General features: G+C 37.8%; 1 protein-coding gene across 5 annotated transcripts in view; it reads left to right on the top strand.

Moving 5' to 3' along the window:
- The window catches only part of GDAP1 (ganglioside induced differentiation associated protein 1), a 30,516-nt gene extending 9,531 nt beyond the window's left edge, over nucleotides 1-20,985 (top strand). The window contains exons 1-6 of one of the 5 annotated variants that reach the window (XM_072804176.1): nucleotides 2,160-2,405; nucleotides 3,282-3,474; nucleotides 13,115-13,288; nucleotides 14,483-14,577; nucleotides 16,623-16,737; nucleotides 17,766-20,985. In XM_072804176.1, coding sequence (XP_072660277.1) covers nucleotides 2,289-2,405; nucleotides 3,282-3,474; nucleotides 13,115-13,288; nucleotides 14,483-14,577; nucleotides 16,623-16,737; nucleotides 17,766-18,148 — 1,077 coding nt within the window. In that variant the 5' untranslated portion in view covers nucleotides 2,160-2,288 and the 3' untranslated portion in view covers nucleotides 18,149-20,985. Of the gene's footprint in view, nucleotides 1-2,159; nucleotides 2,406-3,281; nucleotides 3,475-13,114; nucleotides 13,289-14,482; nucleotides 14,578-16,622; nucleotides 16,738-17,765 lie in introns of those variants that run through there. The other 4 variants (XM_072804179.1, XM_072804180.1, XM_072804177.1 and 1 more) reach the window with 4 other exon arrangements.
- The last annotated feature ends 841 nt before the right edge of the window (nucleotides 20,986-21,826 follow it).

Genomic DNA, 21,826 nt, shown 5'->3' with positions numbered 1-21,826 from the left:
AATAGCTGAGTAATATTCCATTGTATACATAAACCACATCTTCTTTATCCATTCGTCTTTCGTTGGACACCGAGGCTCCTTCCACAGTTTGGCTATCGTGGCCATTGCTGCTATAAACATCGGGGTGCAGGTGTCCCGGCGTTTCACTGCATCTGTATCTTTGGGGTAATATCCCATTTATTAGATGGAATCATAAAATCACATTTAGGTACAATGGAGTCAGGGAAATGCAGTCTTTATTCTCAGCACCTATGTGCTTAGCTAAAAATTTCTATTACCATCGGTGAAAGAGAAAATAGAATTTTAGGGTCAGCTGCTGGAGTTTGCTAAAATTTATTTCCTTAAATTGCAAATAGAAGAAGTGCTAGGTTAGAAGTTTTGCCTATTTTCAAGATTTTTGATGCATATGGATAAATTTCCCTTCAGAAATCATGTACACATTTTTACTCCCATGGACATCTATAAATGCTTAATATTAAAAACCAACACAATAATCAATTCATTTAATGTTTGCTGTAAGGCTTTGTGACTGGGAAGATGTGATAGAGAAAGTACTCAGTGTTTTATATGCATGGGATTTATTGTGAGAACCCTTTCAGTGGCAAGTGACAGATGACCTGCCAAGAGTGTTGAATCTATTTAGCTATTGAAGTGATTGAATTAATTAAGGAAAGTTAACTGTATAGTATGTTGGAATCTGAGGTTGAAGAATTTAAAATAAAGCTTTATTTTAAAGAATTAAAATAAAGAATGGCAATAAAGCTTTATTTTAAAGAATTAAAATAAAGAATGGCAATGGAGGATTATATAGTTGTAAAAATTTTGAGGCCTTAAGAGGCTATATTCCAGGCAATGTCTTAAGTGCTTTATATACATTCTCTTATTGAATTCCCACTGTGGGAATATATATTTATATATATATCCATATTTTACACATGAGGAAGTGAAGGCTCAAGAGAGATCAAGTTAGGGGTGGAACCATAATTTAAACCTCATTCTATTTTCAAAGTTTGCTTTTTCTCTTCTACTTTGAAGACCAAACTGATAAAAAAACAAATTTGATAAGGATCATTTTTGCTATAGCATTTGAATTAACTCACAGGTATGAAAGACATTTTAAAATCTTTAAAAATCATAAAAGAATTTATAGAATAACAAATGCAATATTGTAAAGGGGAGGAAGGGGCTCATGAGATTTTTGTCTCTTTTGACCTGAGTTACATCCTTGCCTCTCTTTTCTCATAGAGCCTTGTGTTCACTCTAAGATTGACAGTTCTCAACTCTATTGTTGTCTATTTATTTTGTTGTCTCTGCCACCAGACATATATTGAGTGTCAGATCTTTGTATTCCTAGAGCCTGGCACAATGTTTAGAATGTAATAGGCGCTCAATAAGTATTTACTGAATGAATTATACATTCATTTTACAGTCATATCAATACATATTTGCTGATGGAGAATTTTTATTAATTTACTATGCCAAATTTTAAGAGGTGTACAATAGTTAGACTAGTATAAAACTATGATTTTTCATCCAGCTATACGAGAGTTATTTATAAAACAACTGAATTTGTGAATACTATTGAGTGGCTACAACATGTGAAGCTATTTTGAGTGTTGGACATTGTATTTACTCATTTGTCAGGAAAACCTTATGAGGGAAATAGAACTATTACCTCCATTTCAAAAAGCAAGACGTGAACCCAAGTAGTTCTGCCCTAAAAATTCATGGTTTAGCAACTAGGCTATTTTTTAAAAAAATGAGATCTGTTGTCATTTATTATTATTTTGCATGACTCCACAAGCGCATCTTCTAATGAAAACTCCAAGATCCTTATACTGTGTTGTCCATCCGAGCTTCCCTTCCGTGAAGGGCGCTAATCCTCCAAAAGGAAGTTGCTGCTTTTATTATACTTGAGCAACTTCTATTCCACCCCCCCAAACCAATGAGTAATTTGCAATCAACATTATGCATTACTCATTTTAGTAATCAGGGACTCTTATTTTGGATCGCTTCGCCTGCACAAGTCCACTTGCACCTCCTATGTGACTTCCAAACGCCAGAGGCTTTCTGGCACGGAGACGCGCCCCCCACATCTTCGCAGACCCCGCCTGGCAGGCTTTTTGCCTGCAAAACTACACTTCCCAGTGGCCTGTTCGTCCGCGCGAAATCGTCTTTGCAGGCTCCCGGCGGCATCGCGGAAAACCTAATGACGCTGTGCGGGGCGGTGCGGGTGGGAAAAACACTGGGCTGACGGGCGAGGCCCCGCAGCGCTCCCGCACCCCAGGATGGCTCGGAGGCAGGAGGAGCAGACAGGGGGCGCGCCCTTGATGGCGGAAGGCAAGGCGGACGCGGAGGTTAGGCTCATTCTGTACCACTGGACACATTCTTTCAGCTCTCAAAAGGTAAAGGCCTCTGCCGGGGCGGGCGGCGCCGATCAGGTTTCAGCACCGGGACAGCTCCCCGGGGCCCTCCGGGCACTCGGCCTCCAGAACCGGGCCTCCCCGGGCGCAGCATCCCTTCGAGCGCACTTAGTCTGAGATGCAAAGGCCATGACTCAGGCTCTGCCGCGGATGAAATGCGACAGAAAAGCATCTACTTTAGGTGTTTGGGCGGAAGGCCTTGTCCCCTGGGCCTTGGAGAGCGAGGCAGAAGAAAGCGCCTTCCTGCAACCGCATCATCTTCTTTTACCCTTTGTACGCATTTGCTCTCCTCCACAAGGCCTAGCACGTCTAGATATCAGATTCTTTTTTTTAAATAATTTATTTTTTGTTGGTGTTCAATTTGCCAACATAGAGCATAACACTCAGTGCTCATCCCATCAAGTGCCCCCTCAGTGCCCGTCACCCAGTCACCCCCACCCACCTCCCTTTCTACCACCCCTTGTTCGTTTCCCGGAGTTAGGAGTCTCTCACGTTCTGTCTCCCTCTCTGATATTTCCCACTCATTTTTTCTCCTTTCCCCTTTATTCCCTTTCACTATTTTTTTGTCTGGGGAGGACACATAATTAGGTTTAGGACGCAAAGAAAGTACTGATGATGGGAGAGTCACTGTGGAATAAATCAATACAGCCAGAATTATTTTCGTTCCTCATTTTGTTGTCCTAATTTATATGATTAAGATGCTAGAATATATCTCACTTGTTAATTCCGAGGACAGGAATAGTTAAAGAGGTTGTTGATAATAATAACTTAGGGAAACACAGAAAGGCTACTTAATGGTATCCAGGGGTGTCAGTTAAAGCCTGCATGTGTTGTAGTAACCAGTGTGAACTCTTTCAGGTGCGCTTGGTAATTGCTGAAAAGGCATTGAAGTGCGAGGAACATGATGTAAGTCTGCCCCTGAGTGAACACAATGAGCCTTGGTTTATGCGTTTGAACTCAACTGGAGAAGTGCCTGTCCTTATCCACGGGGAAAACATTATTTGTGAGGCCACTCAGATCATTGATTATCTTGAACAGACTTTCCTGGATGGTAATGTTAAGGCTATTTGTGATTTCTTGGATTTACTTTCAACACAAATGTGTGTATTCCCTCCCTCCATCCCTCCATCCCTCCTGTTCTCTCTCCCTCCCTTCCTTCTCCCCTTCCTTTTTCCCCTTGGTTTCATGCTAAAAACCTTTTCCATTTCCATAAGCACACAAATACAAATTAGATCAATACCATAAATTTTGTGTAAGCCAGAGTAACTCTATTTAAAAGATTTTGTGTAGCTACAAATTTTAATGTTGGAACTTTCCTTTTACATTCACTTGTAAAAACCTCTGCAGGTGTGTGGTTTGTGGTGGTGAATTTTTAGCCTTGAAAACTCATAACCATTTGAAATGTACACTATGAGTTTTCTCTAGTCTACCAAATAGTTCCATCTTAAAAACAATAGAAGGGAAAAAGATGAATAAAACTTGGGCAAGGGAGAATAGAATGTTAGTATATTTGGAGATCTTTGCCCTGTGGCTTCTCTATAGTTTGAATTTTATATCTTTTGCAAGGAGTTATAGCACTTAAATTTGTATAGTGCTTTTAAGTAATTGACAGTGTGTTTTATGTTAAGCATTTTATAACTTCTCTTATATTTAATCTTCAAAAGAACTCATGTGAGACAGGCATGGTAGACTAGTTATTCCCATTGTTTGTGAGGAAAAAGAAACAGGGTTGCCTAAGGTAATACAGCTATTTTATGGCAGAGTAGGGCTGGACTGGAAGTCTTTCAAATCCTCGTCTTTATATTATACTAGCTATCTCCCATAGTCATTGCCATTTGCATATTGTCTTGCTTGCTCCTAATGACAATCCTTTGAGGTGAACTACAGCTTCACTGGCATAATTGAGAGAAGAGAAGGCTCCTAGCTTTCAGCTGAGTACTCTTCTGAAAAAGAAGCCGCATGAGATCCAGTTACTTTTCATCTACCACTAGTTCTGTTGAGGTTAATTGGGCAGGATAAAATTAGAATATAACCCCAAATTACTGGAAGCTGAGAAAGGAAACTACTAGGTCAAAAAATGCTTGAGGTACTTAGAAAAAATTGTATGGGACCTAAACATGTGTGGAGGGAACCCCAGGGAATTAGTTTGGCAATGTGGCTGCCTCTATTTTTATTCCAAGTGTTTGCTTCCCTAGGATTCTGATTGGAGGTTTTAGAGGTGGCCATTGATCTAAATCAAAGAGTTTAATGAACTGTTTTCTCCTTTATTATTACTTGCTCTCCCTTATGTATGTATGCTGGGGACTGTACTGAAAATGGTGGCTAATTGATTTAAGACAATTTTTCTCAACCTTGAGCTTTTTGGAAATGGACAAGTCTGTTAAATAATTTGTATTTCTTGGGAAAAGTGGTTATGATATGAATAAAAACTGTATAATAATTCTGTTTTAAATTATCAAAAATCTTAAAAAGATATAGTAAATGAAAAATCATATTTAAATATTTTGTTGGCATCCCTTGAACTACTACTATTACTAGCATTCTCCTCCTCCTCTCCTTACATTGTTTCTCCTTTAAGATATTCAGTAATATAAAATGTTACTTTATAACATAGTAATGTTAATGATTATTAGGCTTTCTTAGGCGTTTTCTTTTGCTTTGATGATGTAAAAACAAAACTAAAATACATTCTGAGTCCTACTCAAAGAAGGGAAATATTAAGTTCTTCTTGTTGCTGCTTATGGAATCAGAGGAGAAGGCACTGGGACTAAATGTTAAATGAAAGTATGGGAACTAAGGACTTTAATTCTGGCTATACCAATAGAATCAGTAAACAATCAAGAATCCCAGGTCTTAATCTGCAGCTGTTGCTAACTTGTTGCATATCCTTGGTGATTTAGTTTCTCTGTCCTCTTGGATTAGGTGATATAGTTTGGTCAATTGCAGAGATAAAACAAGTCCAGTCAATTCTTATTTCACTCTTTTCTCTTTCCCAGGAGAGTAGTTACTCCATTAAAAAGGGTTAAATGAAGAGTAAGGGACCCCAAAACCCATGGTTTGAAGATATGAAGACAGCAAGAAAACAGTTATATAAAAGCTAGTCTGGTCTATGGATGAAATTAATCCCAATGTATTAAAATAAAAAATAAACATGCATGTGTTATCACAATTACCATTAAGATAATTTGTATTTGTTATTAAGAACCCCTGGAGATTAGGAAAAGAGCCGGACAAGACAGATGTTAGCCAATTGTCAAGGATGGGGAAAGCTGAATTCTACGAATCTTGCTACTTAAAATGTGTTCCATTGACCAGCAGCATTGGGATTACCTTGGAGCTTGTTAGAAATGCAGAATCCCAGACTCTACTGTAGACCTCTTGAATCAGAATCCTCGTTTTAACAAGATCCCCAAGTGATTCATATATACATTAAAATTTGAGAAGCACTACTACTGTGTGTTAAGTAACTGCTTAAATTTTAAGCAGCACTTATAAATTACTTATACACACATATGTGTGTGTATATATATATATATATATATATATATATATATATATAAAACTTTTGAGTATCTCAGTTAAAAGGAACAAGCTTAAATTTTACATTACTGAAGAATGGCTTTAACACTTAAAAAAATAAATCTATTGTGTACTGGGCATGGTTCTAGACATAATGTATCTTAAGTAGAGCCTTTGAGATTACTTCATTAGATACCCTTGTGGAAAAAAGAAGCAAATATGGCTGGATAAAAGTAATGCATATTTTCAGATGAACAACCCACTGTATTGGAGAATATTCATTTATAAATGTGTTGCACAAGGTTGCCCATTTAGCTAAAGACTTATCCTGTATAATTTTATTATATTTATTTCAATTATTTATAAACAACTATAAACACGTAAGGTCAGAGACAGTGTCTGTCTCATTAATAGCTCTATTCCCAGTGCTTCATATGGTGAATGTTCTTTAAAAGGAGTTTATTTTTATTTTTTTAAAGATTTATTTATTTATTTATTTATTTATTTATTTATTTATGAATGATAGACATAGAGAGAGGCAGAGACACGGGAGGAGGAAGAAGCAGGCTCCATGCTGGGAGCCTGACGTGGGACTCCATCCCAGGACTCCAGGATCACGCCCTGGGCCAAAGGCAGGCGCTAAACTGCTGAACCACCCAGAGATCCCCTTAACAGGAGTTTAATAAACTTTTTTGAATGATTAAAATGGATGAACTTTTGGCATCAGCCTGGACAGGGATATCTACTGGTGTTCTTACAGGTTTCTGTTCTTTGACTTGAGCCTAACAATTCTATAAATGACTTGAATAAGCACATTGTGGAAATACTTTTACATTTGTGGATGACAAAAGCTAAGATAGTTAAAATGATGACTAGTTTGTGAAGTGCTTGTCATTGGGCAATAAAATGGAAAAATAATGAAGCAAAGTTTAACAGGGCTAAATGTAGTATGTGAATTAAAAAATCAGGGGCATTAATGAAGGATGGGAGACCTAGCTTGCTAAAAAGTTTTTGATTAAAGCTAATAATAAAAAGCTGATATGATTACAAGTTATTTAAAAGTATAGGTTCTATCTAGAACATGGCAGATTGTGAACTGGTCAGAACATACAACATTTTGTCGAATTATGGATAGAACTTTGAGGAACATTTACAACTTAGAGTAGTAAGTGAATGGATATCATGAGACATAGTTGCCCATGCTTATAATAGGAGATTTTAAGTGTATTCAGTCATGTAAAGAATAGAATGCAGTTACCTGTTATCTCCCTTGCTGCCATTTGTCATCTCTTACTAGTTTACCAGCTGGGGATTATATTACAAATGATATTTTGCTGACCTGTAGACATTTCTGAACATTTGTATATAGTCAGTATTTATATTTATATGTTTTTGGGATGAGTCCATTAAATAACCAGTAGTTTGGGGGGAGAAATTTGGTAGCCAAGGCAATCCCTTTCAAGTCTTAGCCTAAAAAAAATTATCTAAATTGAATGATGGCTATGCTTGATTTTTTTAAAGTTTTATTTTTATTTAAGTAGTCGCTACACCCAATATGGGGTTTGAACTCATGACCCTGAGATCAAGAGTCATGTGCCACTCTGACTGAGCCAGCCAGATACCTCTTAATTTTTTTTTTTTTGAAAGCAGTTATTGATGTAGATGTCAATGATATTCCTGAGGTCAAAATTTAGGTCAAAGGAAGAATTTAGAAGCACTCAATTATGGCTGCTCAACCAAGGGCTGGCAAAGAACAATCTCTTTATTCATTCTTTTAATAGGTATTTTTGGGGTACTAATTGGTGCAAGGACCTGAGATATTTCAAAGATCCCTAATCATTAGAAGCTTATTAATATTAAAGATAGCTTCATTCTGTAAACTTGATAATAATATCAAATTTAATACATGCATATGCTATTATTACTATCAGTTTTACTGAGTCCTTTCCATGTATGTGATACCTTTTTCTCTTCAGGCATGTAATGAAGAGTAGATATGCTGAAGCCTGCAATTGATTAAACTAGATGATGTGTGATACTAAGCAAACTAGGGAAACTCAGGAACAGTGGATGTAACAAGTGAATATATGCACAAATACAGATTTTAAAATCTTTTTTTTTTTTTTTTAAGATTTTATTTATCCATGAGAGACACACACACACAGAGAGGCAGAGACACAGGCAGAGAGAGAAGCAGGCTCCTTGCAGGGAGCCCGATGTGGGACTCGATCTCGGGACTCCAGGATCACACCCTGAGCAGAAGGCAGACACTCAACTGCTGAACCACCCAGGCATCCCATTATCTAGATATTTCTTATATGATTCATAACCTCTTTCAGTGAATTTAATTTGGCCACTAGGTAATAAAAAAGGGGGTCTGAAATAACTACCAAACACTAGGACATTACTTTTCTTACTGCCAAATGACTAAGTGGTAACTGGAATCAAGGATGTTATATGGTGAATATGGAATTTTGGTAAATTAATATATAAGAGTTCTGGGAAGATCTTTTTCACATCTTTGGCTTATATATCTCATTGATTCTTAGGAAATAGAATTTGGTTTGGAAATTAAGTATCCTGATATGATATTAAAGTACTGTATATAAATCTAATTAGGAAATAAATTTTATAGATAAGATTAAATATCTATTGAACCTCATTTTAAAAACATTAATTCTGAAGTAATTCTTACATTAAAAATGCAGTTATTTAGGTAAGGATTTCCAATTATTCCAATTTTTATATATTAATGAAAGTCTCTCATATATAGTTGAATAACTTTATGCCTTTTAGCACATCTACTGAAATTGTAGTTAGCACAAAGATTCTAACCAAGTGTGGAGAAAATATGGTATATGGTAAGGAAAAAGAAAATGAGTCTTTAAAACCCATGATTGTGCCAATAAAAGTGGCTTTAAAATGGTGCATATTATCTTATACACCAATGCCACCACCAAGTGATCTAAGTAAAATAAAAAATCTGCAAGGGGATAAAGATAGAAATGAAGTCTGTTTTCATTGAACTAATAATAATAAGGAAGAGCTGAAAGTTATTCAAATAGACCTGAGTAGGGTGGGTGGGGAGGGAGTGTTTCTTGAAAACAAGGCATAATTATGCCTTCTTTATCTGCCATGACTGGGGAACATAGGAAATCAGAGCAATCAATGTAGTAAAATAATGGAAACTTATGCCTATGAGCTCCTAAATTCTTTTAATTTTTTACTCTTGGGGAAACTGAATGTGATCTCCACCTCCCCCCCCCCATCCCCCGTGGCTCAAAGCCATTGTTATTCTACCGAGCAATATTGAGACTTGAGACTGTATGCAGCCGTTTGTCCCTGTTAAATAGCTGCAGAATTGCTTTTATTGTATCTTTTCTTTCTGGTTTTAAAAAACTTTTCTCTCATTATTACATCTTTCTGTTTTATTGCTATCTGTACCTGCTTAAATTTAGGTACAGTACAAGACCTGTCTTATCCCCTGCTCGTTCTTCTAGGAAGTCAGGTCATTTGCCTGACTGACATTCATTTACTCTTATTTTTTCTTCCAAATTAGTAACTTATCCTGGTTTTCAGTACAGCAACTCTATTGGCTAATGCTGGAAACTCTTCAATGCCTGCTTCTTAAAAGTCCTTTGATTCCCTACCCTGCCCCTGTAGGCCTTCTATTGCTTTTTCACTCCTGACAGAGGTAGAATAGAAAAACCAGCATTTTAAAAAAAAGTAATCTCTACACCCAATGTGGGGCTTGAACCCATGACCCCAAGATCAAGAGTTGCACACTCTACTGACTGAGCCAACCAGGTTGGCTTCCTTCCTTCCTTCCTTCCTTCCTTCCTTCCTTCCTTCCTTCCTTCCTTCCTTCCTTCCTTCCTCCCTCCCTCCCTCCCTCCCTCCCTCTCTCCCTTCCTTCCTTCCTTCTTTCCAACATGCTTTATGGAAGGACTGGGAAATAAAATAGAATGAGAGTGAGAGGGAAGATCTGTATAAAATTCAAATGAAATTCCCAGTTGCCTTTTGAAAAACTCTGGTTCCAGAGGCAGTGGATACTATCAAGGTCTGGTGTCGAGGAGGACAATAACAGCACATAGCAGGTGTTGCCATGGAGGTCCTGGAAGGGAGACAGTGAAGCTGGAGGAGAACTTTGGTTCAGTGGATATCTTATGCTCTGTCGGACAAAGCGTCTGACAAAGATAGTTACATGGTAATAGTGTCCTGAGTAGAAGGAAATTGTTTTCATGGATTTAAACATTTATCTTCCTTTGAAGAATTAGAGCTCAGCCAGATGGAGCTTCCCCAGAAAGCAATTACTAGACAGTATTTTCCCTGCTCTTACTTTCCCAGAAGGAAGTGGTATGCTCTTCTGAAGACAAGCCTCAGGCCTGGCACCAGAAAGTAGCCTGAGCCAGTGACCATAAATTTAATGACTTGGAAGCATTTTAAAATACTGTACCAGTTTTGGTTATTAACTTGAGGTTTTTGGACCCCCAGAGCAGTGGTTCTTAAACTTTTTGGTTTCTGGGCCCCTTTATCATAAAAATTATTAAGAACACTGGAGAGCTTTTGTTTATCTATATCTATCAATATTTGCCAAATCAGAAATTAAAACAGAAAAATTTAAAACACACGAATAGGGACGCCTGGGTGGATCAGCGGTTGAGTGTCTGCCTTTGGCTTAGGGCGTGATCCCAGAGTCCCAAGATCAAGTCCCACATCAGGCTCCCTTCATGGAGCCTGCTTCTCCCTCTGCCTGTGTCTCTGCCTCCTTCTGTGTGTCTCTCGTGAATAAATAAATAAAATATTGAAAAAAAATAAAACACATGAATACACAAGCCAGCATGTCATTAACTGTCAGAATGATAGAGCCATATGTCCTGTAGCCTCTGGAAAACTGTGCTTGCTGTACCCTTGAGGGACAATAAAAGTGAAAAATCAATTAAAATTGCAGTATTACTATAAAAGTAGCTTTGACTTTGTGGACTCCCTGAAAGTTTCTTGGGGAAGCCCAGGGATTCTTAGACCACATTTTGAGAACCGTTGCTCTAAGTGGTCTATGAATAGAATTCAGGAGATTTGAGATCTTAGAGGCGAAAAAGATTATCTTTATCTTCACTAATTTCCAACAGAACTTATGACTTCCTTTCGTTTCCAATGTAGGCATAAACCAAAGCAATATTAGGAGTTCCCGTGACTTTCTTACCAATAGAAATCACAGATATGTTCGTAGCATGTCAAGTTATTGCAAAGTTATCTTAAAAATAACTTTGAAACTATGGTAGTTATTAGACCTGCTGCTAGATCTTGTTAATGTATTAATAAAAGGTACTCATATTAAAATTTTATAATTTAAAATTAATTTGATAAATATATAATCAATTTCCTTTGCATTTTTATGTCTTGTATGTTTAAGAACATTATTTTGAGAAGAGATCAGTGGCACACAAAAGGTTAATAACTTTTTAGTATTTCAAGGACCTTAGAAGGACTCTAGACTTTTGTCCTCATGGAAATGTCTACCAGGCATTGGTTGGGATCCTAGTGATATACTGAGATCCTGAAAGGTCAACAGGAAGTGTGCTCTAGTCGGGTAAATCCACTGTTGACAAGCAGTATGTGGCTGACACTTCATTCTTGGTTATTCCAGTGCAGACTTCAGAATTGGACTCCTCAGCAGGGAATTAGATATTTGCCTACTGTTTGAGGGAGTAATCCATCTTATTTTTTCTTAGAGAGTCAGAAATAGTCTGTTGGCTTAGAAAACTTGTTCTACTTGGATTATGGCATTATGAGGTCTTGTCTGAAATGCTCTGCAACCTACTCTGAATTGCCAACACTTATGAATGAGTGTGGGATAGCTCAAAAGGATTCTAAATTAAATAATCCAAACTAAGAAATAAATGAATAAATTGAGGCTTCTCACTTGTTGGAATAAGCTCATTGGCATTTTTCAGGGGCAATTTGAGTGTCAGAAATAGGAAGTGATTCTCTAGGGACATAGTCCTGATTTTTGGATCACATGGTTCATCTTTTTTTTTTTTTTCTAAGACTTTATTTATTTGAGAGAGAGAAAGACAGAGATAGCAACCGAGATAGCACAAGTGGGAGGAGAGGGAGAAGCAGGCTCCCCGCTTAGCAGAGAGCCCAATGTAGGGCTTGATTTCAGGACCCTGGGATCATGACCTGAGCTAAAGGCAGATGCTTAACTGACTGATCCACCCAGGCACCTTGATGTGGTTCATCTTTATTCTTCTTGGATAGTCTCTGAAATGTAAACCCTTTTGAAGATGTTACAATGATGTTGTCTGCCTTTCATTAGCCGAGAATGCCTTAGCCTTTATGTCCTGGTTAACTGCTACAGAGCTTCTCCAGCTCAAATATTCTATAACAACTAGAAATTTGGGAATATATTCATTAATTGAAATTTACTGAACACCTACTATGAGCCAAACATTATATTAGGTACTGGGAACTCAATAGAGAACAGTACATGGTCCCAGCCCTCAAGTACTCTAGAGTCTAGAGTTTAACAGCAAATGAGGATTTATGTAGAACCCACTTTCTAGACATAAAAATATTAGAAATTCATGGTGAATTCTGTGAACTTTGTCAGTTCACATTCATATAGCATCAACAGGGTCACTTGGTATTAATGGAACCTAGGAAAGAGGAATCTCTGATTATCTTTTCATAATGAGCTTTCATTCACCTAATGAACCTTTATTAATAGCCTAAAATGTGTGAGACATTATGATAGACAGTGGATCACAGCTCCCTGCCCTGAAGAAACTCATAGGATACAAACAACCAATTAAGGTGATAAGGCTATGATAGTATATGTACAAAGGTATTTTTCATGTACGGAGGAAGGCACACCTGACCCAATCAGATATTGGTAGTTTTAGGAGGTTAGGGAATATTCTATAGAGGAGTTGGCATCTTGAGGGTCGAGCAGCAGTTTGTAAGGTTGAAAAATGAGAGAATTTTAATGTAATCATGGTTTGGACTCTAGTCTGGTACATCAGTCCTTTTCAAATTTTGAATGTCTGGTTTGGGGAGATATGTTTGAAGTGCCTTGATTTAATATTGAAAATGTTCATGAGGGGGTTTGGGTTTTTTATTTTGCTTTGGATGTCACCTCTCATTTATAACTTTTTCTTTAATGTTTGTAGAAAAAACACCCAGGTTAATGCCTGATAAAGGAAGCATGTACTACCCACGGGTACAACATTATCGAGAACTGCTTGACTCATTGCCAATGGATGCCTATACTCATGGCTGCATTTTACATCCTGAGCTAACTGTGGACTCCATGATCCCTGCTTATGCAACCACAAGGATTCGCAGTATGTAACAATCTTAAAGACTTCGAATTCTGTCTCAGAGTTCTTTTAATTCATTTTTGAGATGGGGCTCATCTCATGAAGACTTGGGGACAGGGTTGTTAGGTTTGCTTCATGGATGTTACAGATCAATCCATGCACCAGTCAGATTAATCTGTGCTTCAGCTGTTCAGCTGGACATTTATTATCTATGGGAGCTGATTTTCCATCTCTTGGTCTTGAGGGCCAAGCTTGGGTGAAACTCAGAAGAGTAGCCTGTGGAAAAATAAGGAACATAACATGTTCTCATAGAAGATGGACTAAGAATCATGAAATCTGGAATCTGCTGGGGATTATGGGGGGGCAACTAAATGTACATTTCTGGTCCTTAATTTTTGTTTCATTATGTGAGGGAACTGGACTACAGGCTGTCTAACCATTACTCTGCCTCTAAATTCAGGTATTTGAGATGTACTAAGATTGAGTTGTGATATCCAGCTCCTTCTTTTTCTGAGGACACAGATGGTCAGTGCATGGGATGTGGAGGAGAAGGGGTGTTCTTTGGCATAGGTGATTGAGATAGGAAAGTAAGGGAAAGTGGCTGTGGTCAAACTCTGGGAGTGTATAATTAGGAATACTCAAACCCAGATCTTCTAATTCTAGAAACCACATTCTTTCCATTACATCATACCTCACCTTTATAATTCTCTTACTTATGTTATTTTTCTTTCCTTTTGATACTTCTTCTCTCCTCTTCCATCCCCTCCTTCCTTTTTTCCTCTTCTCGCTTTACTTCTTGTTCCTCCTCCTTCTCTTCATAAGTATTCATATGATTTGAAACAGGTGGCCTGAATATAATTCTATCACCTAGAGTTAATATATTTTTAAAAACAAAGCCTTTTCCTTCTCTTCATATAGAAGTCCATTAATAAAAACTTGAAAGATATTGAAAGGTAGAGCCACCACTCTGCACTGAGCACTTCTGACCTGCTAGGCCTTGCTCTAAGTGCTTTCCTGGGTGCCTCACATTTAATCCTTAGCCTATGTGGCAGACACTCTGATAGTTCCATTTTAAATTTGAGGAAACTGAGGCACAAAGAGGTCTAAGGCAGAGTCAGGGCATGAGCCCTAGAGCTCATGGAGTGTCCTAGCTTCTCCTTGTTTCTTGTTTAGAAGGGAGGAAATAATTTCCTATTTCAAAAATGATTTTATTATCAGGCCAAATTGGTAACACAGAATCTGAACTGAAAAAACTTGCTGAAGAAAACCCAGATTTACAAGAGGCATACATCGCAAAACAGAAGCGACTTAAAGTAAGTAAACCAGGCTGTCCTCAGTTGACATCCACTGTTTGCATTCCATGTTCTACATTTTGTAAAGTCTCACTATTTCTAGGACATCTTCTCTTAAATATTTGCAAATCACCAGTGCACGTTAGCTTTTGCTTACGCTCTGCTTTTAGAAAGAATTTTCCTTTGATTTAATAGTCAGACCTGATGACAGTTGCTTAAAAGGCAGATTTTGCTCATGCTGTTTACCAAGGCAAGTTGTAAAATGTAAAAGCAAGTTCATAATATACACTATCAATCTGTCATTTCGGGTACTCTGCCACTTTTTAAGGCCTAGCTAGAACTTCAGGACTTTTTTTTTTTAATACCAATAAGGTAATTGGCAAATTTGTTCTTATACTCTTCTCTCTTCTCTTATTTTTTTCCTTACCTTTCACCCATTTCTTCCACGTCTAACTCCCACCTCTGGCAACCACCAATCTATTGTCTATGAGCTTGGGTTTTGTTTTGTTGTTGTTATTGTTGTTTTTAGACTCCACATTTAAGAGAGATCCTACAGCATTTGTCTTTGACCCATTTCACTTAGCATAATTCCCTTGAGGTATAGTTACGGGAGTGCAAATGGTAAAACTTCATTATTCTTTGTGGTTGAATAATATTCCATTGTATGTATATCCCACATCTATTCATTCATCCATTGATGGGCACTAAGCTTGTTTCTTGGATATTGTAAATGAAGGTGCAATGAACATGGGAGTGGATATATCTTTTTGAGTTAGTGTTTTTGTTTTCTTTGGATAAATACCCAGAAGTGGAATTTCTGGATCACCTGGTGGTGGTTCTATTTGTAGTTTTTTAAGGAACTTCTGTATTGTTTTCCAGAGTGGCTGCACCAGTTTACATTCCCACCACTAATGTGCGATTGTTCCCTTTTCTCCACATCCTTGCCAGCACTCACTTCTGGCCTTTTTGATAACAGCCATTCTAACGGCTGTGAGGTGATAGCTCACTGTGGTCTGGATTTTCATTTTCCTGATGATGGGTGATGTTGCACACCTTTTTATGTACCCATTGGCCTTCGATGTGTCTTCTTTGGAAGAATGTCAATTCAGAACCTCTGTACATTTTTAAATCAGATTTTATTGTTGTTGTTGCTATTGTGTTGGAGTTCTTTATATATTTTGGATGTTAACCCCTTATCAGATACATAATTTGCAAGTATTTTCTCCCATTGAATAGGCTGCCATTTCATTTTGTTTTTGGTTTCCTCTGTCATGCGGAAACTTTTTAGTTTGATGCAGTCCCACTTGTGTGCTTTTGCTCTTGTTGCTTTTGTTTTTGTGTAAGATTCAAAAAATTATTGCCAAGACCTACATCATGAAGCTTACCACCTCTGTTTTCTTCTAGGAGCTTTATGGTCTTAGGTCTTATGTTCAAGTTTTTAATCCATTTTGAGTTAATCCATTCTGACTTGTCTGCCTCTTAAGGAGCAGGGCTTTGTTTCATCTGTTCCAGTCAGCCTTTCTCTTTCTGAGGTGATTCTTTCCTCAGGGCCCAAGAACACACACAAGCTTCCCCCATATTGAAAATGTAGCAAACGTCAACACTCATCACCTTCCTCAACTTTCCATCTTCCTTTATCTCAGCTAAGTGAGCTGCTCAAAAGAAATGCCTGCACACACAGCACTTCTTACTTTGCACTCAGTCTCTAAGTCACTGCATTCAGATTTCTCCCTCAGCCTGACCCTTCAGTTGTTCATTCCTTGAAAGCTGTTGAAATTCCATTTGTTAGTTGGGGGCTGAGAGGAGTCTCTTTGTGCTCCTTATATTCTTTGCCATCTCTGGTCATCTAGTGTATGGGAGTTACCTGTGGACCAGTGGGTCTGGTCAGTGGAGTATTCTCACAGCCAGAGCATTTTCCCTCAGGTTTTCTTTTGCTTTAACATTATTCTCTATCTTCTCATTGCCTCAGATAAACAGGCTCCAACTTTTTAAGAGTTTATATCTGCTTTGCTCTGTGTTGTTTTTTGCAAGCATCAATAACCTATTTAGTTATTTTTGCTAATTAGTCAAAGCTGCTTGACCATGACAATGTCAAATATTTGAAGAAAATTCTTGATGAACTGGAGAAAGTCTTGGATCAGGTTGAAACTGAGTTGCAAAGAAGAAATGAAGAAACCCCAGGTAGGTTCTTATTTGTGTGTGTGTGTGTGTGTGTGTGTGTGTGTGTGTGTGTTTCTCTTTTGCTGGATCCCAGGCATGTTATATTTATGGGAATATTATTAGATTTTACCAAAAACATTCTGTAATCTGTTTTTTTGTTATTCTTATTCATGGGCAGTTTAAATTATCATGGCAACAATAATACTGACCTCAGCAAAACCCAGATGTCTAATGGTAACCCAATCAGTGTCTATGTGAAATGTGACTGGTGGAGGATTTTTCTGCCCAATTTAAAGTTATGGTTGGGAGATTCCTACTTAGCCTGTTTGACACATTTGTAATTATAGTAGTTCATTTGGTTGAATAACCTGAGTAATTAGCTTGAAAGCTTCCTCTAGTTTTACCCCAGGCAGGGGGAATACTTCCAATCTGAAGTATGAAATGGAGGCTGGCCTATGTATATCTGTAGGCTGGCTGGTGAGCATCTGTGTATTGTACCTGTGAACCTAACCGCAGGATCCAGCCATTGCCCAGGTGCATGCACTTGGACCATTTGCAACTATTCTAATTGGCAACAAAGTTGAAGACCATGTTACATGAAACGTACTTCACAATAGGAACTTTCTTTTGCTTTATGTGAGTGACGAGGAGCAGCAATCACTGAGTGACATTCCAGGCCCAATTTTATGAATTTTTCTAAGGCTCACCTGCTGTTTTCCTAAGCCAGGAGGAAAGATCTGTGGACTCCTCTGGCTTGGAGGCTCTCAACTCCTCAGAATCCTTTTCAATATCAAAGATAGATTTGAACTCAAGTAGCTTCCGTTTCACCCAAGGATGTAGGTAGCTGGCAGGTATTAAGCAAATCTCCCTTTGCTTGGGTGACATTGGCATGGACTTTGTCTTAGGATTAATTTGTCAAGAAAATGTACCACGGCCTTCATCTTTTCACTGTTCTCACACTTGCCCTTACGGCCACGATGAAAGATGCCAGCTAGAGTCTCTCTGTACAGCTCTTGCCCCTAATTCTCCATGTCCCTTTCTCTGATTAGAAGAGGGCCGCCAGCCTTGGCTCTGCGGAGAATCCTTCACCCTGGCAGACGTCTCTCTCGCTGTCACATTGCATCGACTGAAGTTCCTGGGGTTTGCGAGGAGAAACTGGGGAAATGGAAAGCGACCAAACTTGGAAACCTATTACGAACGTGTCTTGAAGAGAAAAACATTTAACAAGGTTTTAGGACATGTCAACAATATATTAATCTCTGCAGTGCTGCCAACAGCATTCCGGGTGGCCAAGAAAAGGGCCCCAAAAGTTCTTGGCACCACCCTTGTGGTTGGTTTGCTTGCAGGAATGGGATATTTTGCTTTTATGCTTTTCAGAAAGAGACTTGGCAGCATGATATTAGCACTTAGACCCAGACCAAATTATTTCTAGGCTTGTAGGGATCTGGTGGTGGCAACTCATCCAACCATTCAACTAGGCCCTTGTTCACTCTTCCAGGCCCAGTGAAGAATGACCCTGGGCAATTAGTAAAAAGCATAATTTACTTTACTCTTTGGGTAGTTTTGTGGGGAGAAGAGGTAATGAAAATGTTTTTGTGGGCTGGTAACTTTGAGATTACTTATTTGCAAACCTGAACTAATCCATCCTCAAAACATGTGCAAGGTCAAAATATGTAAATGCTGACAAAGAACTAGACCTTTAAGTCAGAATGCCAGTTCAAGTTCTGAATTACTTTTTGGGAGAAGGTTCTTACTATGAGCAGACAGTAATCATCTGTGATTGCCCATAGCTCTTCATCTGAGACAATCTGGATGTGCTGAGTGTTGAGTAGTTAGCAACATTTTCCACTGGAATTCAGAAATCATCTTTGTTTCACAACCTGGGTTCTGACAGCAGCAGGGTACAATAGTACTTCACATGATCACTCTTAGATTCAGGCAGAAATGAGAAACACAAAGGGAACAGGGAGAGGGTTAATGAAGTCTATCTAGTGAAGAACAGTAGAAGGCAACCTCCAGGCACTTCCAATGCCACTCATGGCTGCATGTCCCCTTAGTAAACATCAGACTACTTATGGCCACTGCCCGTGTATTCTCCTATATTTAAGACCTTGGGGAAATGACTAGGGAGTTACTAGGGGGAGTGGGCTGGAGAAAACTCTGGGCTTTACGCTTATAGCACCTCATCTGACCTTAGTATTATTTTAAATGCACATGATTCACACTTGTTTTAATAAGACTAACTGCTTATATACTTGGGTGTGGAATGCCCACTGGAACATGTCTGCCTAGCATTTACATAAAAGTCTTAAGTGGTTCTTTTCCTCACAGTTCCCCAACTGGATGGTACCTGTGAGATAGCACTCCTGTGGACCTTTGTGTCCAGTCAGTGGGGGGTCTTGGCTTCTACAGCTCTTTTTAGCACACAAGTGGAATATTATTAGGTGAATATTCACCTGAATATTATCAGGTGAATGTCCCAGCTAATTACTAACATGGCTTGTGGCTGGGTAGTGGATATTTTAATGATCTGGAAGTACTAAATATGCTCATTCTGTATTTGAAAAGTCTGGTGTGTTAAAAAAAAACCTGTTGCCTAGACCTTGCATCTGTTTATTGTCATTAACAAGGCCTTAAAAGGTTAAAGAGAAAGGTCTAGTCTTAGTCTGTGGAAATTAATTTAGGGGAAATGAAATAAGTTGATAGTGATGTTCACTTATATTCATTCATGTATGTCTAGGGATTTCAGGGGGGTACCTCAGTCCATCTAGAAGGGCAACCCCACTGTGCCCCATGAACAATTATACAACTACATCCTACACAGCACTCAGGAAAAGATTTTCCATGGTGACATGAAGATACAGTTTCCCTGAAGCTAGTCTGAAAGGAGTTGGGGGACAGTTTTAGGTCTCTGGCTGGAAGTATGTACAGAGAATGATGAGCTAAGTAAGGTTCCAGCAAACAATAAAAGCTTGTTTGGATTGCCTCAGATTGGCTATGCAAAACAGCCAAAGAATGTACTGAATTTTCATTAACAGGAAACAGTCATACATAGGAAATGATGACTTTTTGATGGTAAAATGAGTCTATAATTCCATTTCATGAATCAGTTGTTTTAGAAAATTCTGATGAAATGGATATTCCATTTTGCAAAATTTGCAAAATTAGTTTTCAAAAATTAGTAACATCTCCATGTAAACTCAATACAACAATAATTAACAGGCTGGCAGCTTTTCTGATGTCTTAATATTGCTCCTCAGTGCATTGTCATAGAGATTGGCTGGATTTGTTTGTTGCTGGCACACTCCAATTCGTATGTTCCTGAAAGAGCCACAAAACTGGTTATTTAGTAATTCATTGTGTTCCTGAGATCTTTATATCACCCTCTTAGAAGAATTCAGACAGGAAGAGGACACGATTGGGTTTTTATAAAAATCTACAAAGTGTATTTACCTATTGAGAGGCTGTTGATTAAGAATAAAGATTAGAAGCCTAGTGCTGGCTTTTCTTAAATTTATTTTATTACTGAGTCATAGAAAGTCTACTGGGAAGTATAATTTTCTGATATAGTTTCATTGGAAATATGCTTGTGTCAATATTAAAGATGATGCATCATAGTGATTTCACTTGTTTCACGGATACTCCTGGGTTTAGACTAATAAAATGTTTGGGGTCATAATGCCCACTAGATGTCGCTGCTCACACAGTAGTCTGAGCTGGGGCATTAGGTTCAGCAAGCCTTCTAAAATGGCCCAAGTGAAGATAAACATTAATGACCTTAGTTTCTGAAATGAAGGATCTTGATCAGATCATTCATCTGTAAAAAAGCTTGAGGCACATGTAGTATTGATTTCTAATGCTTTGGAAGGGATAAAAGTATCACACAATGTCAGGCTAAAGAGCTAAACAAATACTGTCAGCAAAATAAGCACTTCTATCTTTTTTTTTTTTTTCATGATCATTGGTGACTGGCCCATGTGCTCCTCAGTTTCCAAAGTTTGTATAAATATCAAAATTATAAAAATGCCTGAGGTACTAAATTTAAGTTGGCTATGTATGTCTAAATACATAAATACTATTTTATTGTTATTGCAATTACATGCCCTTTGAATCCATTTTTCTTTAATTGCAGATACTTGTAAATGTTTGCTTGATTTTTAGGAATTATTGATATCGACACCAGAGTTCTAGGTATTTTGGTGTTGTTGAGTGTAATAGATCAAGATACTATTCTGCCTGTAAAATCAATAAAAGTAACTGGATAATGAATATGAACTCTAAAAGTGTTAATTTTATAATCTTTTTAAAGAAAAGAGATTTCATTTAAATCAAAGCATACTGTGGTAACTGGAAAGAATAAAGTAAACAAAGGCTTTAGATATTAAAGCTATTTAGCTACAGGATGTCATATTTTCCTTATAACAATTACTGACTCATGATTTATTTAAATACACACAGTTTTATAATGAAAAGAATAACACATTGCTCTGGGGTACCTAAGTGGTGCAGACAGTTAAGTGTCCAACTCTTGATTTTTGGCTCAAGTCATGATCTCAGGGCCAGGAGATCAAGCCCCTTGTGGGGCTCCATACTCAGCACAGAGTCTGCTTGAGTTTTTCTCTTCCCTGCACCACCCCACTGTACTCTCTCTATCAATCAATCTTAAAAAAAAAAAAAAAGAATAACATATTGTTCTTGAACATTAAAGGCCTTCTTTTGCAGCTACCTAACAGGCATAAAATGACAAATATCAAGAGAATATTGTTTTTTCAAAATAATTTCGTTACATGTTTACTCAAAGATGACTTTTATGATATTTATGGATATTTTTGATATAGCTAATTCACTTATTGAATTATATATTATGAATATTCAACTTATTATCTATATTTCCAGCCTTGGCCATTATTCTAGTCATCAGATAGAAACTGAATATTATTTTTGTGTTACAAGGAACAAAGTAAATGAGAACCTAATTGACTTTATTTTCCCTGAGTTTGTTAGCAAAACAAAAAAACCACAATATCGAATGCCCATAGAAAGTCAAATGATATACAATTCCATTGTCTATTCAGAAAAGGGGAAAACACCATATTAAAGACACAAAAGT

Source organism: Canis lupus, chromosome 28 (genome assembly GCF_048164855.1).
Source record: "Canis lupus baileyi chromosome 28, mCanLup2.hap1, whole genome shotgun sequence".
Taxonomy (NCBI): Eukaryota; Metazoa; Chordata; class Mammalia; order Carnivora; family Canidae; genus Canis; species Canis lupus.
The sequence above is the reverse complement of the archived record's forward strand: the minus strand, read 5'-3'. Positions and strand labels throughout refer to the sequence as shown.